This window comes from Passer montanus, unplaced genomic scaffold (genome assembly GCF_014805655.1).
Source record: "Passer montanus isolate IOZ18808 unplaced genomic scaffold, ASM1480565v1 scaffold50, whole genome shotgun sequence".
In the NCBI taxonomy this organism is placed as follows: domain Eukaryota; kingdom Metazoa; phylum Chordata; class Aves; order Passeriformes; family Passeridae; genus Passer; species Passer montanus.
Genome location: NW_024369930.1, coordinates 3,267,130 through 3,288,701, shown reverse-complemented (window position 1 = coordinate 3,288,701; position 21,572 = coordinate 3,267,130). Strand labels below are relative to the sequence as shown.

General features: G+C 38.4%; 1 protein-coding gene across 3 annotated transcripts in view; it reads right to left on the bottom strand.

Moving 5' to 3' along the window:
- SEMA3C (semaphorin 3C) overlaps positions 1-21,572 on the bottom strand; it is a 116,855-nt gene that overhangs the window by 7,644 nt on the left and 87,639 nt on the right. For all 3 annotated transcript variants that reach the window (XM_039723750.1, XM_039723751.1, XM_039723752.1), the window contains 5 exons: positions 18,185-18,407; positions 7,735-7,823; positions 5,627-5,668; positions 4,173-4,330; positions 837-904 (listed from right to left, as the gene is read on the bottom strand). In XM_039723750.1, coding sequence (XP_039579684.1) covers positions 837-904; positions 4,173-4,330; positions 5,627-5,668; positions 7,735-7,823; positions 18,185-18,407 — 580 coding nt within the window. The remainder of the gene's footprint in view (positions 1-836; positions 905-4,172; positions 4,331-5,626; positions 5,669-7,734; positions 7,824-18,184; positions 18,408-21,572) is intronic.

Genomic DNA, 21,572 nt, shown 5'->3' with positions numbered 1-21,572 from the left:
AAAAATCAATAAAAAAATTTACAATCAGCTCTATTACCTGGTCACCAGGTGGTAGAGATGAGAACATATTTCAAAATTCAGGCACATAATAGAGGTGAAAGGAGCATAATTTTCTGTGTGCCCTTGGTCTGATGGCATATATTGCCACTGCCTAGCTCAGACATGCGTGGGGTTCAAGAGGATTGAGCTGCCTCTATTTATGCGTTTACTCCTATGACTTTGGGCATATTTGACTGATGTCCATCTATCTGGAGAAAGTGCTGGCTGGGAGGGCAAAGCCTTGGCTCCCCTGGCCACCCTCATCATGCCAGGCTGACTAAACAGTTGGAAATAAGAGACTCCATAAAGAAATTTAGAATAAGTTTATTTTCCCCTACGTAAAGAGAGAAGGGAATAATCATAAATCAAAAGACAGGCTGGCCTAGATCCTGCTGTTTGCTCAAAGGTGACCCCAAAAGTCAGTATGGGATCAAATATTCAGAAAAATTTGGAGGTCCAAAGCTTAAATGAATGAAAATGCATTAATAAAGACTGAAGGGAAACCAAGGTAGAAAAGTCCTCAAATTAACTTTACTTTTCTCTAGTCAACAGTGTCAGCTACTCAATTCAAATATGCTGAACTATGTACTTCATGGCTCAACATTTTATCATATATGTGCAAGTTTCATATAATTGCAAGGAAACATGCTTTAGCATCCAAAATCAAAACAAAACTCACACTTGGAAAATAATTATGCTTTACCAGTAAACCATATTGATAATGTCAGTTATAATGAATCATATAAAGGAAAACCATGCGTTCTTTATATAGCAGGAGGATCTCTAAATTACAGTACCTTTCAGGTTGAAACCACGGCACTGAGTCAGAGGGTTTCCATGCCTCACGTCTTGTCTACGGCTCCTCCTGCAAGATTTTGTAAAAACAAAATATTATTCCAAGATAGCTACACCGAAAAGAACCACTTTTTTATTTCTGGATTTGTTGTGTCTTGGTCTTTTTTACTAGATCAAATGTTAGGGATAGTTCATGACCTACTGTGAGTGTGCTTTACTCTTGGCAGGCCTGTTGGTGTGAAGATACTGTTTAAGTGAAGCAGCATCTGTTGAAGCTTATAAAGCAGGTGCAGTTTTTGTAGATAAAGCAGTTGTGCAGTGGAGGTTTAGGGATGGAAGGATCAGAGGTGACAAATGAAAAAGACCTCTGTTCACTCACAACATCCAGCATTCAAAGCCAGAACCCCCAGCTGGAACTCTTCATAAAGGCAAGCAGCTAACAATGAGATGCATAAGATTCATACTGCACATATCTGACACACCAACACAAAATTATGACAAAGGGCATGTTCCCACCTCGATTTTAGCAAGCACTTTAGATTTGGTGCCTGTACCACCTTTGCAGCAGAGAGACCGAAGTATTCACGCAGAATGGTGGAGAGCTAAGATTCTAATTTGTCTTCTACTTGAAGGGATATGCCTATTTCCAAAATATAATAAGTTTCACCAAGTATCAGGATACTTCTAAATAGGGAATTTTTTATATAATCTGGATGACAGATGTAAAATCATGATTCTTTAGCAAACTGGGGAGCTTACTGGGAATGCTGGATTTCAGTCTTCCACAGCTAGCAAGTCAAAGCTCACAGAATTCAGTGCATGAAATGCTGATGCACATTTTTAAAAAAATTATTAATATATATTATTTTCATTGCTAAATATTGTGTAAAGTAGTTCAGTATTTATCAAGTTCAAGAAAAAAATATATTGGTGATAGATTGTTGCAAATGGACACTGTTGGGATATTAAACAGCTGTATTCTGAACCATGCGCTAAGGAATTGAGGATCAGAAATTATAAAAAGCCTCTGGAGCTCCAGTACTACTGAGGGAAGGGTGACACATCTATGGCCACATTATACCAGGTAGTGCACAAACACAGAGAGAGTGCCCATAATCCCCTGTCACCCGATCCCTCACTGCATCGTTTGAAAAGGAAATATTTGAACAGTGATGTTTCAAAGGAGTAATTACTGAAATTCCAAGTATAGTTTTTATGTTTACCATCAAAAATATTTCATTTTATGCCTTGGGGTCTTAACCCCTGTGAACTATTTACATGAGTCAAGGGAGGCCATGAAGAATTTCTGAGTGAATATCAGTTCTAGTGCTACCATGAGCTGCTCCACACTGTCAGAGATGGCATGTTGCTTGCATTAAACAGGTCTGAGAATCAGAACTTGACATTTAGATATTAATTTTTTTTTAAAGTGGTAGTTAGAAAATAAAGGTAATACTATAAGGTGTTTTGGGGTAAATTGATGTTGCATGAGGAACTGCAGTAATTCACAAGAGACAGAAGTGTCAAAAGAAGCAAATAAGCAAATGCATACAGCAGAAACTACTGTCTAGACAATGGGATTTGGCTCTAGTTACCAATGTTTTCTCCTTCATAATTTGCCTTGTTAGATAAAGAGACAACTCATTTCCTTCACATATGAAAACCAGACTTTTTTCCATACAGTTAGAGGTGTTTATTTTGGTTTGACATAAGGAGCAAATTGCAAACAAAATATCAGCATGAAAGCAAGCCCCAGTGGAAATAACCCTGGGTGGGTGTATGTAATGGGGATGGCAAACTGGAAACTGCACAGGCTGGGTGTACCTGACTGCTCCTTGTACCTTTTGGCAGCTATGTTACTGTAGGAGTTAGGTAGCCTGAGACTTGCGGATTTTTCTTTTCTTTCCTCCCCCATATTCTGACCTTTGTTCCGTGGAAGAAAACAATGAGTTTGCAGACTGGTGGTCTGAATATTCTCACTGAAAGCAGTTAACCCCATGTACTCTATCAAGTGCTATGTGGCCAGTTTGGGCTTTACCTTGTAATCTCATGTAAGGAATGAGTCAAGAAAGCTTTGCAATAACAAAAGCAATTGTCCAGAGGATGATATTATTATCAGCAGATCCAAGCTTTGCCTGTTTCTGTCAACTGTCTGCCTCTATGAGGGAACAGGAATAAAACCCAGTGACTGTATGTGGCCCTCTGCATCTGCAGCTCAGGTGCAGACACTGAGCACAGTCACAGGTTTAGGTTGCATATCAAGAAAAGTTCTTCACCCAGGAAGTGGCTGGGCACTGGAACAGGCTCCCCAGGGAAGTGGTCACAGCACCAAGCCTTGATGAAGTGTTTGGGTTATGCTCTCAGGCACATGGTGTGATTCCTGGCGTGTCCTGTGCAAGGCCAGGAGTTGCACTCAATGGTCCTGATGGTCCTTTCCATCTCAGCATATTTCATGAATCTATGATTCTAGAATATGCAATCTAAACCTCTTCTGGCACAACTTGAGGCTGTTTCCTCTTGTCCTTTTACTTGTCACCTGGGAGAAGAGTCCAACCCCTGCAGGCTACAACCTCCTTCCAGGTAGTTGTAGAGAGCATATCTCTGAAAGATTTGTCCCCTCTGCAGTAACACTTCATTGTGTATTCTGTAGCTTTGTTTGTATATGAAGTGAAATCTTATTAAGACAAGAGCTCACTACAGCCTTCTGCTATTAAATATTTCCCCAGGGAGAAGGAAAGAGACTTCTGTTTTGCATAAGATTATGAGATGGACGATTAGTTCTGTTGCAAATTAAACAGAAATTGCTTTCCTGTCTGCTTTAATAAACCTCATGTCAAAAAACCCAAATCCACAGACACTACATGGAAATCACATTTGCCTAAAATTTTCCTGAAAATAATTCTTCTCACTTAGAAGCAAATGAGGAACAAAAAAATATAAATGAGTTTATTCCTCAGACAGCCTGAGAGATCTTTTGCTGTATTTAGGGCTATCATAATTACATCCATAGTAAGTAATTGAATTTAAATGAAGGGAACAAATGTCTCACTGATTTTGTGTGCGTGAGACAGAAAGATTAATATTTATGATTAAGAACCCTTTTTTTCCTTTTCTTTTTTTTTTTCCATCCATTACTTTAAATATGAAAAGCCAAGCTCTTTACCATACACTCTTGCAGCATACAGTCCTAGGTGATGAATAACTCCAAGCACAACAGCTATGGGGGTATTGTTTGTACATGCTCATGAAAGGAATGACATCCCACTTCTCCATCACACCACAACCATGAAAATGAAAGGCATTTTCCCTTGCAAACTTCACTGGGCTGCTTAGCTCACCTTTTTCCTGTGGGATAAAACCTGGAGCAGGAGTTGCCATCCCAGGCACAGTATGGATCTCGGGCTAGGCAGCAGTCAGCACAGGCGGTCCCGTAGATGTGGCAGCGATGCAAGGAGACCTGAGTGACCCCTTCATCTGAGCTCACGTACAACTGTTGCTGCAGGAGGAAATGGGAAGATTTAGCTCAGATGTGGAGGAGTTTCACCCAAGACCTGGCTAACACACCCAGAAAAGCCTTTCAATTAATTCTGGAATTAACTCAAGACCAAGAGGGGAGCCAAAATACATATAAAGTCAAGATCAACAGAAATCTCCCAGGTGAACAGGCCTATGTTATTTCCATCTTCCTGCTAGAAAACACCTAGAAACACTGGGGAATGTTAATGGTTCTTTGGACATTGAGTGTCATTGTTCTGTTCTGGGGCAGACAGGCTGACTTAATATTGCTCAGACTTGAGAACTTGGTTCTTATTCAGTGAGGATTATTGGCTCAAGCCTTTGAACTAAGTATTTTCTCTGCACACAGTCACATTAATAAATATTATGCAGAGTTCCTAGTTGGATCCTCCAGTGCATACATTTCCAAGATGTAAAACCTAGAGATTTTGCTGAGGCTTATGGCCAGATTCTGATAGCCTTATATACCTGGAAACATAAGCCAAGAGAACTTTCGCAATAAATCAGAGCTTTTGCAAGAGAAGTTCAAAGGGTGTAGATCATTACCAAAACCTGGGCCAAAACTCTTGTTTTACTCAAAAAACAATTAATCATTCTAAAAAATATAAATTAATATTGAACAAAAAACCCTTGAAATTCCTTTGATGTTCTTGTCATAAGAATGAAAAAGTGTACTGAAATCGACTTAGTGAGTATTTACTTAGTAGTAGCTTTGTAAAATATTGAGCAACATCTTGCTTGAGAAACTATAGAATACACATTTTTAGCTTTTGTGTTAAGCATTTCAGCAGAAATCCGCTCAGCTGTTTTCATTATTCTTATTGCCATTGTTTATTACTACTAAACAAACATGCACAATTGCACCACAGACCCAACAGCCCCAACTCTGCCTTTTTACACTGATCAGACAGACTTCCAAGGAAAAATTTCTATTTGGGACTTTAGAGAAAAAAAACAGTGAGGGTGAATTTCCTCTCTTAGTATTTTTTTTTGATTCCTTAATTGTAAATCAAAATAAGAAACCTGACACTTTCAGTTAATTAGAAATGATGTATAATGAACAGAAATTAATTTATCTTAGTGCAAGGCCAAGAAATTATTTTATCTTAGTGCAAGAGCATATAAACAGCTTGTGCAAACATCAGTCAAGTTTTCTGTACTCAGTATGGAAAATTTTCCTATATTTAGTGTGCTTCACAAAAACTGATATTCTAACATCTAAGTCAATTTGCTTCTCAGTTAATAAGCACAAAGCAGGCATTCCATTTTGCCTTACCTTTTTAGATGAAATCTTCATTGTTGTTATAGGAGAATTACTCTGAAAGACAGAGTTACAAATCATTGTCAAGAACTCTTTCCCAAAAGTAACATTTAAAAGTCACTAAAACCTAAGTAATATCTAAGAAAACAATACATTTTTATATCCTGGAAAGAGAGCACTCACTCCTACTAAGTACTGCTATTTTCAGAACTAAACAAATGATATAAACATATAAACAATTAATGTCTCACAAAATTTATTGCTGAAACTCAACCACATTATTATTGCATGTATCTAAAAGGTTTTTGTACACTTATAATTAACCTGCATCTGTGCTATCTCAGAAATGGAAGAGCTACTCTAACTTTGTAATAGGAAATATTTTTTCTTTAATGATGATGATAAGGGAAAATAATGAAATAGCTCATGAATATTTACCACATGATCCAGATAAGAATACAAAATCCTTCTCTTACAAATTATCTACAGTGCATGCAGTTTGGATATATATTCAGATTGTCAATTACTAGATTCTTTTAAAATGGCATGAGTGTTCCTGAATGTTTCTTTCCCAGAGACAGTACTGTATACTACTGTGTGTCATCATAGCAGTCTATTAATATCTGTGTCCAAACCAAATATTAAAGAGCTGGAAAAGGAATTGTTACTTTCCTTGCCTTAAGTCATTATGTTCATCCAAACAAGTGATAAAATCAATGGTAATAAAAATGTTCATCATTTTTTTACGGTTCAGCATTTGCTCAGTCACAAAGGAAAGCCATAACAGTGGGCTTGGATTAATTGCAGATGACCACAACACAGCAGGGAGGACAGGACCAGAAAATCTGGCTGCGAATCATGTGAATTTGCAAAGGTTTGGAGAAAAGAGTTGCTTCATGAAGTGTTTGGAGTCTGCATGTCAAATGCAACATTGGATCTGATGCCACATTCTCCTTTCCTTGTTTACTCTGGAAGAGGATTGCTTTGCTACCCTTGATATAAACTAGCACAGGGCCCCTGATTTCATCCCTGCTCTCTTGGAGAGACTCATCTAAACACCATGATGCCAAACAGATTGTAACAGCAGAAGTTATGATATCATGGTTTTTGGGGTTCAGGATAAAAAGGTCTGTGCACAGAAGCCCATAAACTAGGTTTAGGCTGAGGATGCCTCTCAGCCCACCTATCTTTGTGATGTATTAATTTATGTTTCAGTAAATGGAACCTGCACTATCTTGGTGAAGAGTTTAAAGTAATATCACTCACATATTTCTTTTTAGCAGGAAGTCTTCAATGAAAGCCTAGGAATACTAGCTATGCCTTTGTAAGTGTTAACACAGATGCCTTTATGAATGTTCCTTTTCTTAAGGAAACCATTAATGCTGCCTCAATAAAGAAGCTTAAATTTTCCTTTTTGTATTTTGTCAATTAAATGGAGAAGTTTATAGACACATAATAGCACTTGCCCTGAGACTACTGTTTAATGAACAGCCCATCCAAATATTTGAGAGGGATTTTTCAACACAAGGGTGAACATTCTCTTTAGGTTATTACAACTGTTACATGCCAGAGTGATTGACAGAGGCTATTCCTTTATCTCCCTGTAGTTTTTGTATTTCTTTTCAGCTGATGTTCTTTTAAACTTGTAGTTTCCTTGACTTCAGAGGCATGTGACTTTGAAGAATGGGAGTTAAGCAAAAACAACACAAATTTGATTTCATTTTGCAACTGAGAACTAGGAAGATCTTCAGATAATGAAAGTACAGAAATCTGAAATTCCAACCATACACAGCAACAGCCTCTACAGTGATGCCAATGATAAAAGTCTCCTTCTGGAAGCCATTATAATATGACCTCCTAAAAAACTGGTTATCAAAATCCTTGTAGCCAGTATATCAACATAAAAAATAGGCAATTGAAATATAGGAGAAGAAAAGGGCTTCAGCTAGCTCTAGCCTTCATAACAATCAACATTTTGTAATCTTTATGAAGTTATCAAACTGACAGCATGCACATTTACTTGATCTATTACCAAATCACAGTTGCCCTTGCCAAAGTCTGTTAGAACAAAGTGTTTGTGTGAACATACACACTGGAAAAACAAAAGAAGGAGAAAGCCAAACCTGAAAAACCTCCATCTCCTCCAAAATGAGTTCTCCACTTGCAGAGAAGTTGGTGGGTAGGACAACAACTTTTTGTACAGTTCCTTGATCTGCAATAGGTGAGAACAAGTGAGACCATGTAACATGGAGAGGGAGAAAAAAAAAAGCAGATTGATCTTCATTAATTATAAAAGGAAACCATCGAAGCAAGAACTGTGATACAGAGAAAGGTAAGAAATGTTCAGGAATTTCTACAGTTTGGAGTCAGTAAGAATGATGAGATGATTCCTTATGCAGGAATAGTATCACGGAAGTATTCTCATATATGAACATAAGTCATGATAAAGTTGGAGTTATTACCATTACTGTTACCATTCTATACAAAAAGATCAATCAAAATCAGTATATTCTGTTGCTGTACAGACACAGAGGCAGAATTTATTCTAATGATCTTAAAGTAAAACACAATATAAACAGGTAAAAGGGAGCTACTGCAGGATTTGATAGATTCATATTTGATAATAAAATGCTAGGACAACTGATGACATGAAAGGTAAACCTTCCAAAGAATAACTATCTAGACGTAAACACAGTTAGATGGAAACTTTTTTAAAATTAAATTAAAACAATAATCAAGTACATTATATATTGGTAGAAGTTAATATTTTGCTCTGTAAGATGAAAAGAAAAAGCAAGGTGAAGATATTTTAGCTATTCTATCATGGTTTCCCTCTCAAAATACAGTTCCAAGCCTCACAAATCCACTCAGAACAAAGGAGTAAGTAGAAATGTGGCAATGACAGTGTTTTTGCAGGGTAGATGTGATGAGTGAGACCAAAGGGGATTTTGTGATTAGTTTTCCAAATTTCTTATGTGGAAAGAATATCTGTGAAGGCTCTTACAGGCTGAGATAGACACTGAAGTATTTCTGATGTGGCAGAAAAGACAGACTGTGGGATAATCACAAGAATGAGCACTTTAACTTGGAAAAAGCACATAGAATTCCTCTTACCTGAAAGACCTAGAAACTAGACTGAGTAGAATTAATCTATCTGCTCAATACTGATTCTGAGGAATGAAAACAATGATACAGGTTCTGGTTCAGCCTTCAAAATTTTTAAGAGCAATGTAGAGTTGTGCAGTTGACAGAACATTAGCATAGTACAAAACAGGCAAGTACCTACATTTATGAGGAAATTTCAGTTTCCTGTTTGACAATTCATAATGAAGGCAATGTAAGCTGGAAAAGTTCAATTTTATTTTTGCTTTAAGCTCAGTGACTAAATTCTATAGCTAGAACTGCAGGGTAAGATGATTACTATAAGTAATTTACATCCCCTTATTTCACTCAAGGAAGCCAGACACTACTACCACCACTACTACTACTACTACTACTACTTGTTGTTGCTATTATTATTTTAAAAAAAGGTTTAAAGGCAGAATATTGATATTTAATCACTTGCCCACACACAGAGAGCACATTGCAGTACTTTGTCTTTAAAAATAAGAAGGAAAAGAGAAACTGAAAGCTGACAAGACTTTAAAATGTGTAGCTATCAATGGTACATGCTCAGGGCATGTTAGGCATGAATTTTTCATGAGAATTTTCCACGGAAACATTTATTCTCATTATACAATGGCATGATAGAACAGTTCCTTCTGAAGAAACTTCACTGAAACAAAATCTTGTGATAGCACAGCTGTGGTCTAGCTTGGGTGCCAGTATTAGCTAAGCTATGAGAACCTGAGAGAGATTTACTAACTGCCAGGACCCACAGAAGTGTTAAACTGCTGCAGATGCCTCCCTCAGAGGAAAGGAGAAAGGGCTTGTGTGTATTTCTTCTCCTGCTTAAGGGAATAACCCACTCACACATGTACATGGCTTCAGTCCAGTCTACCTCTGCTTCTCTGCATTCTTTTATCAATTCTCTCTCTCTAACACTAGACTCTACCTTACAAAATAATCAGAAGTGCAGGAAGGAATTGCAGCCATTTGTGGTGTTTTTCTGAAGCTGCCTGCAAAGTGTCAAGTACCTGTAACCCTGACATACAGGGCACTAAGCATGTTGACAGTGACCTTACCTGCAAAGGAATGTAAGGCTGCTGAGCCCCTGAAGAACCGGTTTATGTCAATGATCCATTAGCACATGCCACACATTTAAAATTCCTACATTGTCTTGAGTCCTCAAACATTGCCCCAGACTGAAATCAGAACCTGAGGGGAGATTTTATCCTGGGCATGGGCACAGAAAATACCGATAACGCCTGACGCCAAGTCCTTGTTCCTAATAACCTCTCCTATTTGTAAAGCAGGCTCCTATGTACCTTTTTGTCACACCCCAGAAGAACACACAGAGTGAAGGACTGTTTACCTTTGTATTAATTTCCTTTGACTCAGTATTTTGCCATTTACTTTGACTCAGTATTGTACCATGATGGACAAATCCTTGTACAAAGGAATGTTCCATTGTTTTAAAGGAGACTTAATACAATTTTTAAAATAAATATTGAAGTAGGCAATAGAAAGCTATTGATTAAATAAAATTTCTTAGAGCAAGGCTTTCCATTAGTCTGTACATATATATCTCTGTACACCTATCTATAAATACTTCCAATAATACACAGCTTATAGGCTATAGTTCTCCCATTGCTTCTAAAAATGGTGTTGCTACTGTAGCTCAGCCTTTTCCTTAATAAATGAAAAGCAAATGTTTGTCCCCAAACCCCACTTTTTATTTCTTCCTCAGCACCACTGCTGTCTCCACTATAAACACAAACTTGTATCCGACAAATCAAGTCACATGTGTTCACATAGAAAGCTTATGGTATACTTGAGTTTTGTCAAAAATCTCATTTGATTATTTCTGCTAATAGCAAAAAAGTGAACTAAATTCCCTTGGTCAGAGGAAAGGATGAAGCACTGTGCACTGCAAGACATCTATGCAAAGCAGTGCCTGAGCTATTTCTGAGTATATTTCACAATAAATAATATTTTATGCTCTAAATCAGGCATAAGAGATCATCAAACAATTGCAGGTGAAATTTTTTTCAAGTTCGGTCATTGTATGAAATTAGAAGGTAGTCCTCTAAAATTCATAAAATTGAACAATGTGGTTTCCTTTGCCATTTACTTGTTCCTTCCAGAAATCCACTTGAAAACAATTCTCCATGCTATGATTTTACATAGTCATGAAAAAGCTATTATGTCTCCAGAATATCAATCTAGAAATGAAAAGGCAGATTTTTGCTCACCACTTTCCCAACTCTTCACTGGGAGCTGTTTGCAGCCTTGCATCAGCTCAGCAGTCTGATGGGGGAGTGAGTCAAGGGGGGAGATGGACAAACAAAAGAGAATCTCCCTCAAGCTGACAGCAAGAGGACAGGAGTGACTCAAAATGCTTTTCCATTTAAAACTGTTTAACAAATGCAGGTGTCCCAGCTTGACATTAAAGACAAAGACACTGAGATCACATTCCCTCTGAGAGGACTGAGAAAGTGGGAACAGAAAGGGAGGAAAGTGCAGGCTAAAAAAAGGTGTAGAATGTATTCAGAGTGGGAAATAAATGAAGAAGTAAGGCACTCCAATAAATGGAATAAAAGCATAAGAGGCAAATAATCATAATCATAATTATAATAATATTTCTTGAAATGCAAGACATGATTCTGGACTGCCATTAATCACCTAAGCTTCATCAGTACGAGTTAGACTGTGCCTGATTACATTAATTCCTGGTCAGCCTGACCATGAGCAATGGAAAAAGCAAAACTTAATGAAAAGACATGAAAAATACAGAGGTTTATGGCTAAATCAGAAACTCATTCTCTGAATTTTGACTAGTTTTTATTTCCCCAGTTCTAAGTGAACACTGCAGCTGTCAGTAATGTGAGCCTCAAAGAGAGCTGGGAACCACTTACCCCTGAGCCACATCACACGGACAAAGTGAACTACAAATAAAACCCCCAAATTTTCCACATCCTAAAAAAGTGACTGCAATAGGCACCAGCTTCTACTGTGATATGAGTTTTGAGAGGCTTCCTTCAGTAATCCCCACCCCTGATGTATGTTACACTGCTGGAGACCCTCTAAAAACTTTTTCTCCATGTTTTACCTGTCAGCCTAGTGGCAGCTAATTATTTCTGGTCTCTTATCTGAGTTGAACCTGATGTATACAAATAACCTTACAAAGAAAAAAGAAAGCAAAAAGTTCATAGAATGTTTGAAATCTGTCTGTTTGAGAAAATGTTGAGGCTCAGCAGAGCACCTGAGAGGGTGGCAGGTTAGCAGTCAGGGCTGACAGCCACGTTCCCACGCTCTGTGTCTGCTGTAACTCAGAGCTCCCACCATGGCCACTAACCTCTCTGTGCTTAGTTCACTCATCTGTCAAATGGGGGCAATTTTTTTCCAGCTCATAATATCTCTGTGAAACTTCATAAAATGCAAGCTGCATCAAAGCACAAAAAGACAGATACAAATGCTCACACTTGAGGGTGAAGTTTTTGTATAGCCCCAGCTCAGTCAATCTTTTGGGACACAGTGTGAGCTTGCTTGAATAAAACCTGAACAAGGGAAATGAAGCAGGTAGAGGTACACCCTCTTAACTTACATATCACCTTAGAAGTCTGTGAAAAAGCTTTGGATGAACAGGTCAACAAAAGGTTATGAATGATTCAGGCACTATGACCAAGAGGAAGAAGGAAATTGTGTCTGACGCCTGTTGTGCCACTGTTGTGTAACATCATCTCCCTGAGCTCACAGTCACAAAGCTGCAGCCAGGAAAACGATGGGAGGCAAGCTTGCTCTTTTGACCAGATTATCTCTCGATTACAATCTGTAGATCATTTGGCTATTGCATTACTGGAGGCTACTGCTGTCAGCTAGGGTTAGTTTTCCAAAAAGACAGCCATCATACAACACCATGAAAATGAGTATTACAAACTTAGCTCTGGAGGCACTTCATGCATCTAGACTTTGAAAACAAATGTTTCATCAGAGAAGAAAATATAATGAGAAACATCGATCAGCCTCATGCCACATCAGATGCATGTGGCTGACATTAATCATCTCAATAAGCCACATTGAAGTCTGTAGTGTCTTTTTATGACAGTAACTTAGATCTCTTTCCAGAAAAACATATCGTATCTTGATAGCAAGAAACTGAAAAAAATCCCATTGGTGCCCATAGCTGTTTAATGTACCCAAGTTTGACCCAGACATTTAAATATTTTCGTAACACCAAGAGAAATAAAAAACCTCTGTGAATAATCTTTTGGTTGTGCAATCTGTGTGTACTTTGACCAAAGGCTTTCATGCTGCAAGCAGTAGGTGGCATGCTTAATAAATGCATATTAATCTCACAAATATGTTCTCCTGGTGGTTTACTGCTGTCTTAAAATTCGTAGAAAACGATCTACCAAAGGATGAACACAAAATATTGAAAGCTCAGGTTCTTTAAATATAAGTGAAACAAGTAAAAAATTTTCAGTGGAACCCTAGAGTGAATCTAAAAAACTCAGGACTGAGTCATGTCCCATCACAGAAATGGAATAATTGAACAGAACTCTAATCCCAAATTCTTGAACCGAATATATTATTTCTCATTGCAGAGGGAAAAAATACCATCAGCATTGCTCTAGTCAAATATGCAAATGAGTGATTATATTCCTTCTAAGTAAATTATCTCTTGTGTTTCTGTTAGGGAAGACAAGGTAGGTAGACAGCACTCTTCTCTGGCAGCACTGCTCTCTGCCAGTCCAGACTTGCTCCTTACTCCAAGTCAGCTCCCGCCAGTCAGGGGTGAAGAGATGTCTTAGGGGAGTCCTAACAAATCTAGCAAGTTTTGTGAAGTGCTTTGGGAGTCTTCCTGTTTAAAAGCATAGGAAAAGCGGGAGATTGTAATAATTCGAAAAGCATGGAATGCCACACGAACTATGTCTGTCCCTGGGATTTATTTTGTTTGCTATGCAGGTAAGCAAGGGAGAAAAAACAGTGCATTAACTCTGGGTATGGAGCAGGCCCTAGGAGCAGAGCACTTCTGTCTGGGGGAGCAAAGGGAACACTGCATTTAGTCCACAACCAAGATGAAAAAACTACAGAGCTGCCTATGCCCTCCTGTGCCATGGCTACAGGATGAAAACCACTGGGGTTGTCGGAGCTCTGTACTTCTGTTATCCTTCACTTGCATTCAGGAACTGATTTATTACTAAGGCTATAGAGGAGGAAGAGAGGAAAAGCTAAACATTTTGTGTGCTTTGCATCTGGCAAGACATAAAACACTCTGATTTCAAGCATGAGACAGGTCACTGACAGTGACAGACATGGCTGGAAACATCTCAGTTCAGCAGCAGTAACTCATCATTTGAGCTGAGTGTAATTGTCACCAGGTGTCAAGTCCCATTGTCTCTGGCTGTGGGGCTCCAGGCTCCCAAGGAAATTATCACATGAAATTCTCCTGTACAATGTGGTTTTTGCATTTGCTGGGATGAACTGACACCAAAGCAAATCCCCTCTGCATTCCTTTTGACACTTAATATCTCTATCAAATCCTCCTGAGTCTCACAGAAAGCAGAGAATAAAGACAACAAGTTTCTCCTCTCAGTGGCCGAAACTTGATCACTTTTATTTTAAAGGGCAGAGAAATGCAGTAACTCGCATTGCAATGATTTCTTTGGAGGAAGGCCTTGGAAGGTATTAATGTCCTGTGCCCTGCTCAGGAAGAATAATGCCTGCCCTCCATCTCACTAGAAAGCAGAAAATGATCCTTGTCCCCAGTGTAATGAAGACGATAAAGCAATGAATACAAAGTATCAAGAGCTGCACTTTCTGCATCTGATCCATAATGGGTCCTGTGCTGGTACACAGAGGAGATTGACATAAGAACAACCTGAGCTATGTTTAATTTTTAACAGCTCACGTATGTATATGAGGCCACATTGATCACCTAAAAACAGTCAGATGGTCATCAAAAGATAAAATGAAATTACCTATGTTTACCTCTTGCAGAGTTATTAAAATGCTTACTATCAAATTGTGATTTCAAGCACATTTCAGCTTTTCAATAGTTTTCCAGCTTAGGTATCACTGCTACATTAGCAATCTATATGGTCTGGGAACTTATGTCTCAATATTTTCCACTAAGCTTTTGTAGAATTTGCTTCCAAATAACATTTGGTGCTTACAGAGCATTTTAAAACAATAGCACCACAACACATGGGGAAAAGAAATAAAATACTCATTTGAAAGGTCTGCACTAGCCTACCAATTTATTACTTTGACTAAATATAGTGATTTGTCAAGGAAGAAAACTAACAGTGAAGTAAAACCTCTCTTTTACCAAGTTTTCTTTCACAATTGTATAACAAGAGCAGGGATGCTCTCTATCAACATTTCCAATGTTTCTAGAGTAGAAGACTTCTGCAGGAAAGGAGAAAAAATATCCTGACAGCTCACTAAGTCGAAAAATGTATCTGCATTAATTCAACTAAAGAGAAAACGTGGGTTTATGTTAGTGGTGGGAGAGGGAAAGGAGAAGAACCCACCTTGTAGAAAACCCTCTCCTAATTAGGTTAATTTAGTATTTTCCAAGAGCTGCAGATAGGAGAGAGTCAAGAAAACCTTAAAACTAATTTATCAATTTCCAGCCAAGAAAACAAAAATACCCAGATCAAAAACTTATTAAATTCTTTGAATAATTCATTGCCCTGACTATGCCTTATCATAAAATAAGCATTTGCTCTGCATCAGATGGATACTTGGTAAAAGTTTGGTGGAAAAACACAGAATCATAGAGTTATTCAGGTTGGGAAAGAACTGAAGGAATACCAGCTGGGACCAGGTACAAGCTGGATGTAACTCCATTCCCCTCCACTCTCTGGGCCCAGCTGCCCAGCCAGTTTTATCCCCAGTGAACAGTGCTCCCATCCAGGCCACAATCAGTCAGTTTCTCCAGGAGAATGCTGTGGGAAATGGTGTCAAAGGCTTCAGTAAAGTCCAGGTAGACAACACCCAGAGCCTTTCCCTCACCCCTGTGTGGGTCACTCGGTGACAGAAGGAGCTCAGGCTGATCAAGCAGGACCTGCCTTTCACAAACCCATGCTGGCTGGGTCTGATCCCTGGTTGTCCTGCACGTGCCGCGTGATGGCACTCAAGATGATCTGCTCCATCAGCTTCCCCAGCCATGAGGTCTGACTGACAGGTCTGTAGTTCCCCACATCCTCCTTGTGGCCTTCTTGTGGATGGGCATCACATAACTTGCAGTCAGCTGAGTTCCCCCCCAGTTAGCCAGGACTGCTGCTAAATGATGGAAAGTGGCTCGGTGAGCACTCTGCCAGCTCCCTCAGAATCCTTGGGTGGATCTCATCCAGCCTCAAGGACTCGTGTGTGTCTAAGTGGTGTAACAGGTCACTGACCATTTCTCCTTGGATTATAGAAGCTTCATTCTGCTTCTTATTCCTGTCTTCCAACTCAAGGGCTGGGGGCCTGAAGAATTAGTCTTGCTACTAAAGACTGAGGCAAAGAAGGCATTAAGTACTTCAGCCTTTTTACTGTTTCCAGTAAAGGATGGAAATTCTCCCTAACTCTCTTTTTGTTGCTGATGTATTTATAGAAAGATTTTTTTATTGCCTTTTACAGCAGCAACCAGATTGAGTTCTTGCTGGGCTTTAGCCCTTCTCATTTTCTCCATCCATAACCTCACATGAATTAAGTGGTCTTGTTTTCCTTTCACTTAACTTCAGAAACATGTAGCCTGTAGGAGACATCTGCTGCAGTCCCACACTCAAAGCAAGCCCTGTTAGAGCAGGCTGCTCAATGCTGTGTTTGTTGGGTTTTGAACCTTTTGAATCTCTAAAGATGGAGAATTCATAACCTCTTTGGATGCTTTTTCCACTGTTTGATCATGGTGATGGCAAAACCTTTTTCCTTTATATCTATTAGCACTGTCCCACACTGCAACTTGTGTGAAATCCCTCATCTTGGCACTGAGCAACTTTAGAAGAGTCCCCATCTGTTTTTTTTTCCCCACTAGGTAGCTGCACCCACCCATCTGATAGTTGTCAACAGCATTAAGATCTCCCCATTGCTTTCTCTGAATAAAACCATTTTCTCAGCTTTTTCTCATACATCACATCATACAGTCCCTCAACTGATCTTGCTCCATTAGGTCAATTTTTTCTTTGCACTGGTGAGCCCACAGCTGGGCACAACACTTCCAACAGGAGCCAAACACAGGAAAAAAATCCTCTCCATCAACCTGTTGGTTGGGTACACTTCTGCACATACAGCACAGTGTGCAGTTGGCCTCCTTTGGCACACAGGCACCCTGCTGATTTTGATAGTTGAAGAGGTTTTTTTAAGGCGAGTGAAGAGAGTTACTTTTAATCCTTTCCCTATAGAAGCCTGACATTCTTAAGAGATTTTTTAGCACCCACTTCCTAAATCTAATATAACAATATGGTTAGTCCCAGCCCCATGTGAGTTTGTTGGCAGACACAGTTATTCTACAAGCAGAAAACAATCAGGGCACCAATAATATGTGAATCATAAAAGCAATGCAAGCCTTTTCTGTAATCATTTTCTGATGTTGAGACATATATTTGTTCTCCTAGAGTTCTTTTCCTTTGTTCTACTTGAAAGTATAAAAAAGGAAAGAAGATTAGCCTTTGTGCCTATTGACCTCTAATGCCCTGTTAAACCAGTGGGAGTTTCAGATGTGAGTGAGTCCTAGGGTCTAGTCAGAGTACCACTCTACTTGTCTACTTCAATCTAAAGGGTGTGATTCATATCAGAATATTTTAAAAAATCTAAATTGATCAGTACAAGAATCACTTAACCTGTTCCCTACAGACTTCAGACACATAACACCAGACTCAATTTTGATGTAAGTGAAAAAAATACAGGTTATATTAGACAGAAATTATTTTAGAATACTTGGATCAAGTTCTCTGTGTCCACTACTGCTAGGATTCCAACCATTTGTTTATTTTTCTCTGCTAAGTACTTCCATATTACTACTGTTTTCTGGAGGAGTTGTTTCTGCCTTTGCAACATCTTGATCAGATCTTTTCTTCAGAAGTAGCTTACACAGCATATATTAAATAATGATGAAGAGAGTATAAAAAAATTATAAAGCTAGATTTTGATATTTTTTCTTGTGTTAAAGATCATCAAAATCTAATGTCAAATCATACTGCAGACAAACCACATTCAAGAGAAGCATTATAATTTAGATCCAATAAAATATATACCGGTGGTGTTTTTTGCCTCAAAACTAAGATCAATACATTGTATCTCTTGCATGTATTGTCTACAGTAAAAAGAAAAATACCCAGAAGGTGAAGAGGATTCATGGATTCATGGATTTCTATAACATTTCTGTCGATTGCAAACAATTAAACAAATATTTCTGAAAGCTATAAATTGTAAAAATCAGAGTTGATTGCAGATGAGATTGCAACACAGGAAAATGAATCCTACCTGTTCCAAGAAACAGGACGTGGTATCTCCCATCAGCAGCATTCACTCGATCCACAGCAATCTTGGTATACTTGTAGTCAGCTCCTATCCGGATGATTAATGGCCTCTTGTGTATGGGGTAAATGGGATTAAACATCAAAGGGTGATTCCTAATGAAGGTCACAACATCGTCTGGAAACTCTTTGGTTGTCCGCACATTGGGTGTGAAGGCTCCTCCTGGACACTGCAAGAAACATGCACAGTAATGATGAACAGTACTTACCATCTTTCAGAGAGTTTTCATCCCCAGATCATTTACAAATATGGACAGATAGCTGACAAGGGAAATTCCAAAAAAAACCACTTCAGAATTGGGCCAAAACTTACTATATTACAGTAAGGGGAATGAAGTGTTGAATAGCTACACTTTTAACTCTCATCACTTCTGATAAAACAAACCAAACTGTATTTTTGCACTTTCAAAATCCAGCTTGATGGCAAAGATCTGTACTTCTGAACCTATTTCTACATGTTATATACTTCTACACTGCCTGTTGAAAAAAAAACAAAAATCCAAGAGATTGGTACGGGAGGATACCAAACTTCTTCATCTATTTTTTTACACAATTAGTACAAAGACAAAAGACAAAATCTGATACTTAATTGCAATTTGGCCAATATCCCTCTTGTTGTTTTGTTGATTGTAAGATGATGAAAGGGCCTGTGACTCATCTTCATTTGAAAAAGAAATAATATGGAGTTGATGAGGGAGCCCCATAACAACTTATTTATATATGAAAAGGTTTTCTATACATTCCCCTATGCCTTAGAAGCAACTGAAGTCCATGAATACTTTGGATGCTTCTTTAAATATAATGAAGAACCATCCAAATAATCATCCCTGAGGCATTCTGGGCCTCATGAGAAAACAAAAACCATCTTAGAAAACTCTTTACTGAGTTTGAAACTCAAAGGAGACTGTGAAGAAATTGGAGCTATGGCAGTAATTGGTACAAAATTCTTGATGTAATTATGTTAATTTACTTGATTTTTTTTTTCAGCTATAACTACCTCGCTTCTTATTGCTGCTCCTGAACTTTCATTTTTTCCTCTTACCATATTTTTGAACTGTAAAACTCTCCTCAGAGTACTGGAGATATTCAAAAGTGTTTCAACACACTATTTTTTTCCAGTTGGAAAATTATTTGTTCAATAAAAAGCACTTGATGGAAATTTGTTTATTTTGATGAGGGCCATTCTTACATCTAGGATGGAATTTCTGGTCAAAACCACAGACACAAAATTGCCAGTAGCTTAGGGAGAGATTTACCTCACCTGCCTTCTACTCTCTTAAAGTCAGGCATTTATTCTTAGGTTTCCTCTGTAGTCAGTAATTCAGACTGAACACCCTGCTTTTAGATGGCTAAAATTACATAAAATGAATCATATTCTGAGAGACTTGGAATCTGTCTGGGGATATGTGAGTCATGTGTCCAACCTACCTGATGAGATGCAATGTTAGCATTTGGGTTTTCACCTCCCAGGGCATCCCCGTAACCACAGGCGGGAGTGCCTGTTCTACCCTCACTGCTAAAAGCTGTTCCATATTGTGCACCCCATACTATTCATTGGGCATACCAGGAAACAAGTAGAGAGGGGACTTCAGACTAATCACAGGCTTTGGAGTCATCTTCCGGCTCAATTAGGAGTTAATTATTTATACAAAGTAGAACAGCTCTGGTAGGAACTCTTCAAAAGAAACTGCTCTGGCATCAGTTCCCTCCAGGAAGAACAACCAGAACTCAGTTCAGACATGGATTGTTTCTCTCATCTGACATCCTTGCTGATTTATTTTTCTGGGCTCATATTTATCCTAAGGATTTTGTTTTGGCTCTCATTAGAAATGATGCTCTATGTTAGTGCTTTAAGATTGCTCACAAAGTTGAATTCTTATTATCTTGCTTGCTCTATCCTCCCAGCATATTCATCCACATTCCAGAAAATGTATGGAACTATCTGTTAAGATTAGCAATAAATGCTTAAAAAAGAACTGCATTCATCATTAGCAAGATTATTCTACTTGGTAGTGCTCCGCCAGACCTCAGTTCCTTTCAAGAGGGATTCTGTTTCACAAACAGTTCAACTTAAACTTTCCTGTCTCACATGGCTCAATTAGGAGTCTTTCTCTGATACTTTCAACTCTTCCATTATTGACTTGGAGTCATAAGACTTTTGTCTGTGACTTCTTGCAAAAATGTCAGTGCTATGATTCACACCAGCATGACCCTAAAAACTTACATTATATCATTGTTCCGAGCAAAGCTTTAACAAACATCTTTAATCAATTAATGTTTTTGGTAAACCAGTGACAAGCAGAAGATGATACTGAAGAAACACATAAACTCTCCCTTTCCTGGAAGGATTAATGGGCATCCTTCACAGCTCACTCAAGAACTTGTCTACACAATTTTATGTTTACACTTGATTATCAGAATTCTTCAATTTACAGCATATTCTCCAATATGCTGTAGGTACAAAAACTATTTCTGTAAACTCTGAAAAATGGAAACTACCCTCCAACATCACTGAGTTTAGCAGCAAGCTGCGTATTTCTTTTTCCATAAGTAAGTTTTGCTTGTGGAGAAATAAGAAACCACTGGTATTTAGTGAAGGCCAGCCAAACACTGCCGAGTTGATCATGGCCAAAAGAACGTATTGCTTCATTTAATCCTACTGAAGCTGCACCAAAGCCTTTCCATTGTTTATCCAGTGTACTGCAACATGATGAACTTTCACTTCCACCCAGAGGTTTAGTATGAATATCTTTTTAGGCAACTGCAAAGTAGGATTTTCCATGTCACATAAAAGGCACCCCTGTCTAGCCCAGCATCCCAGAAGTTACAAAAAAAGTACATTCCAGAGAAAAGAAGATCAAGCCCCACAGACTGCAAACTTGGCTAATCATTTTAACTCTTTGAGCACAAATTCTGAGCAGCAAAAAATCCCCATGTCCTGATTTTTGCAAATGCTTTGATATAAGTGAAAAATAAACTTTGTGGCACACATTGAAAAGGGGAATTTTTTTTGGCAGTGAAATAAAAGCAAAGCCAAAGAAATTTCATCTTATAAAATATGACTTAGGGATACTGTGTTGTGGCTGAATCATGAGGAAGCACAAAAGCCAGTGATCCAAAAATGAGCAATGGTCATCTAAAGGAATCTCTATGAGCTATAATCTATCCAAAAATGAGCAATGGTCATCTAAAGGAATCTCTATGAGCTATAATCTAAGAATTTATTTTCAAATTCAGAGCTCATCAGCATATCTGGAAAGTGTACATAATTTCTGTCACCATGTTAAATCCAAATCTGATTTTTTTTCCCCCCTTTCTGTTGTGTTGCCCAATTT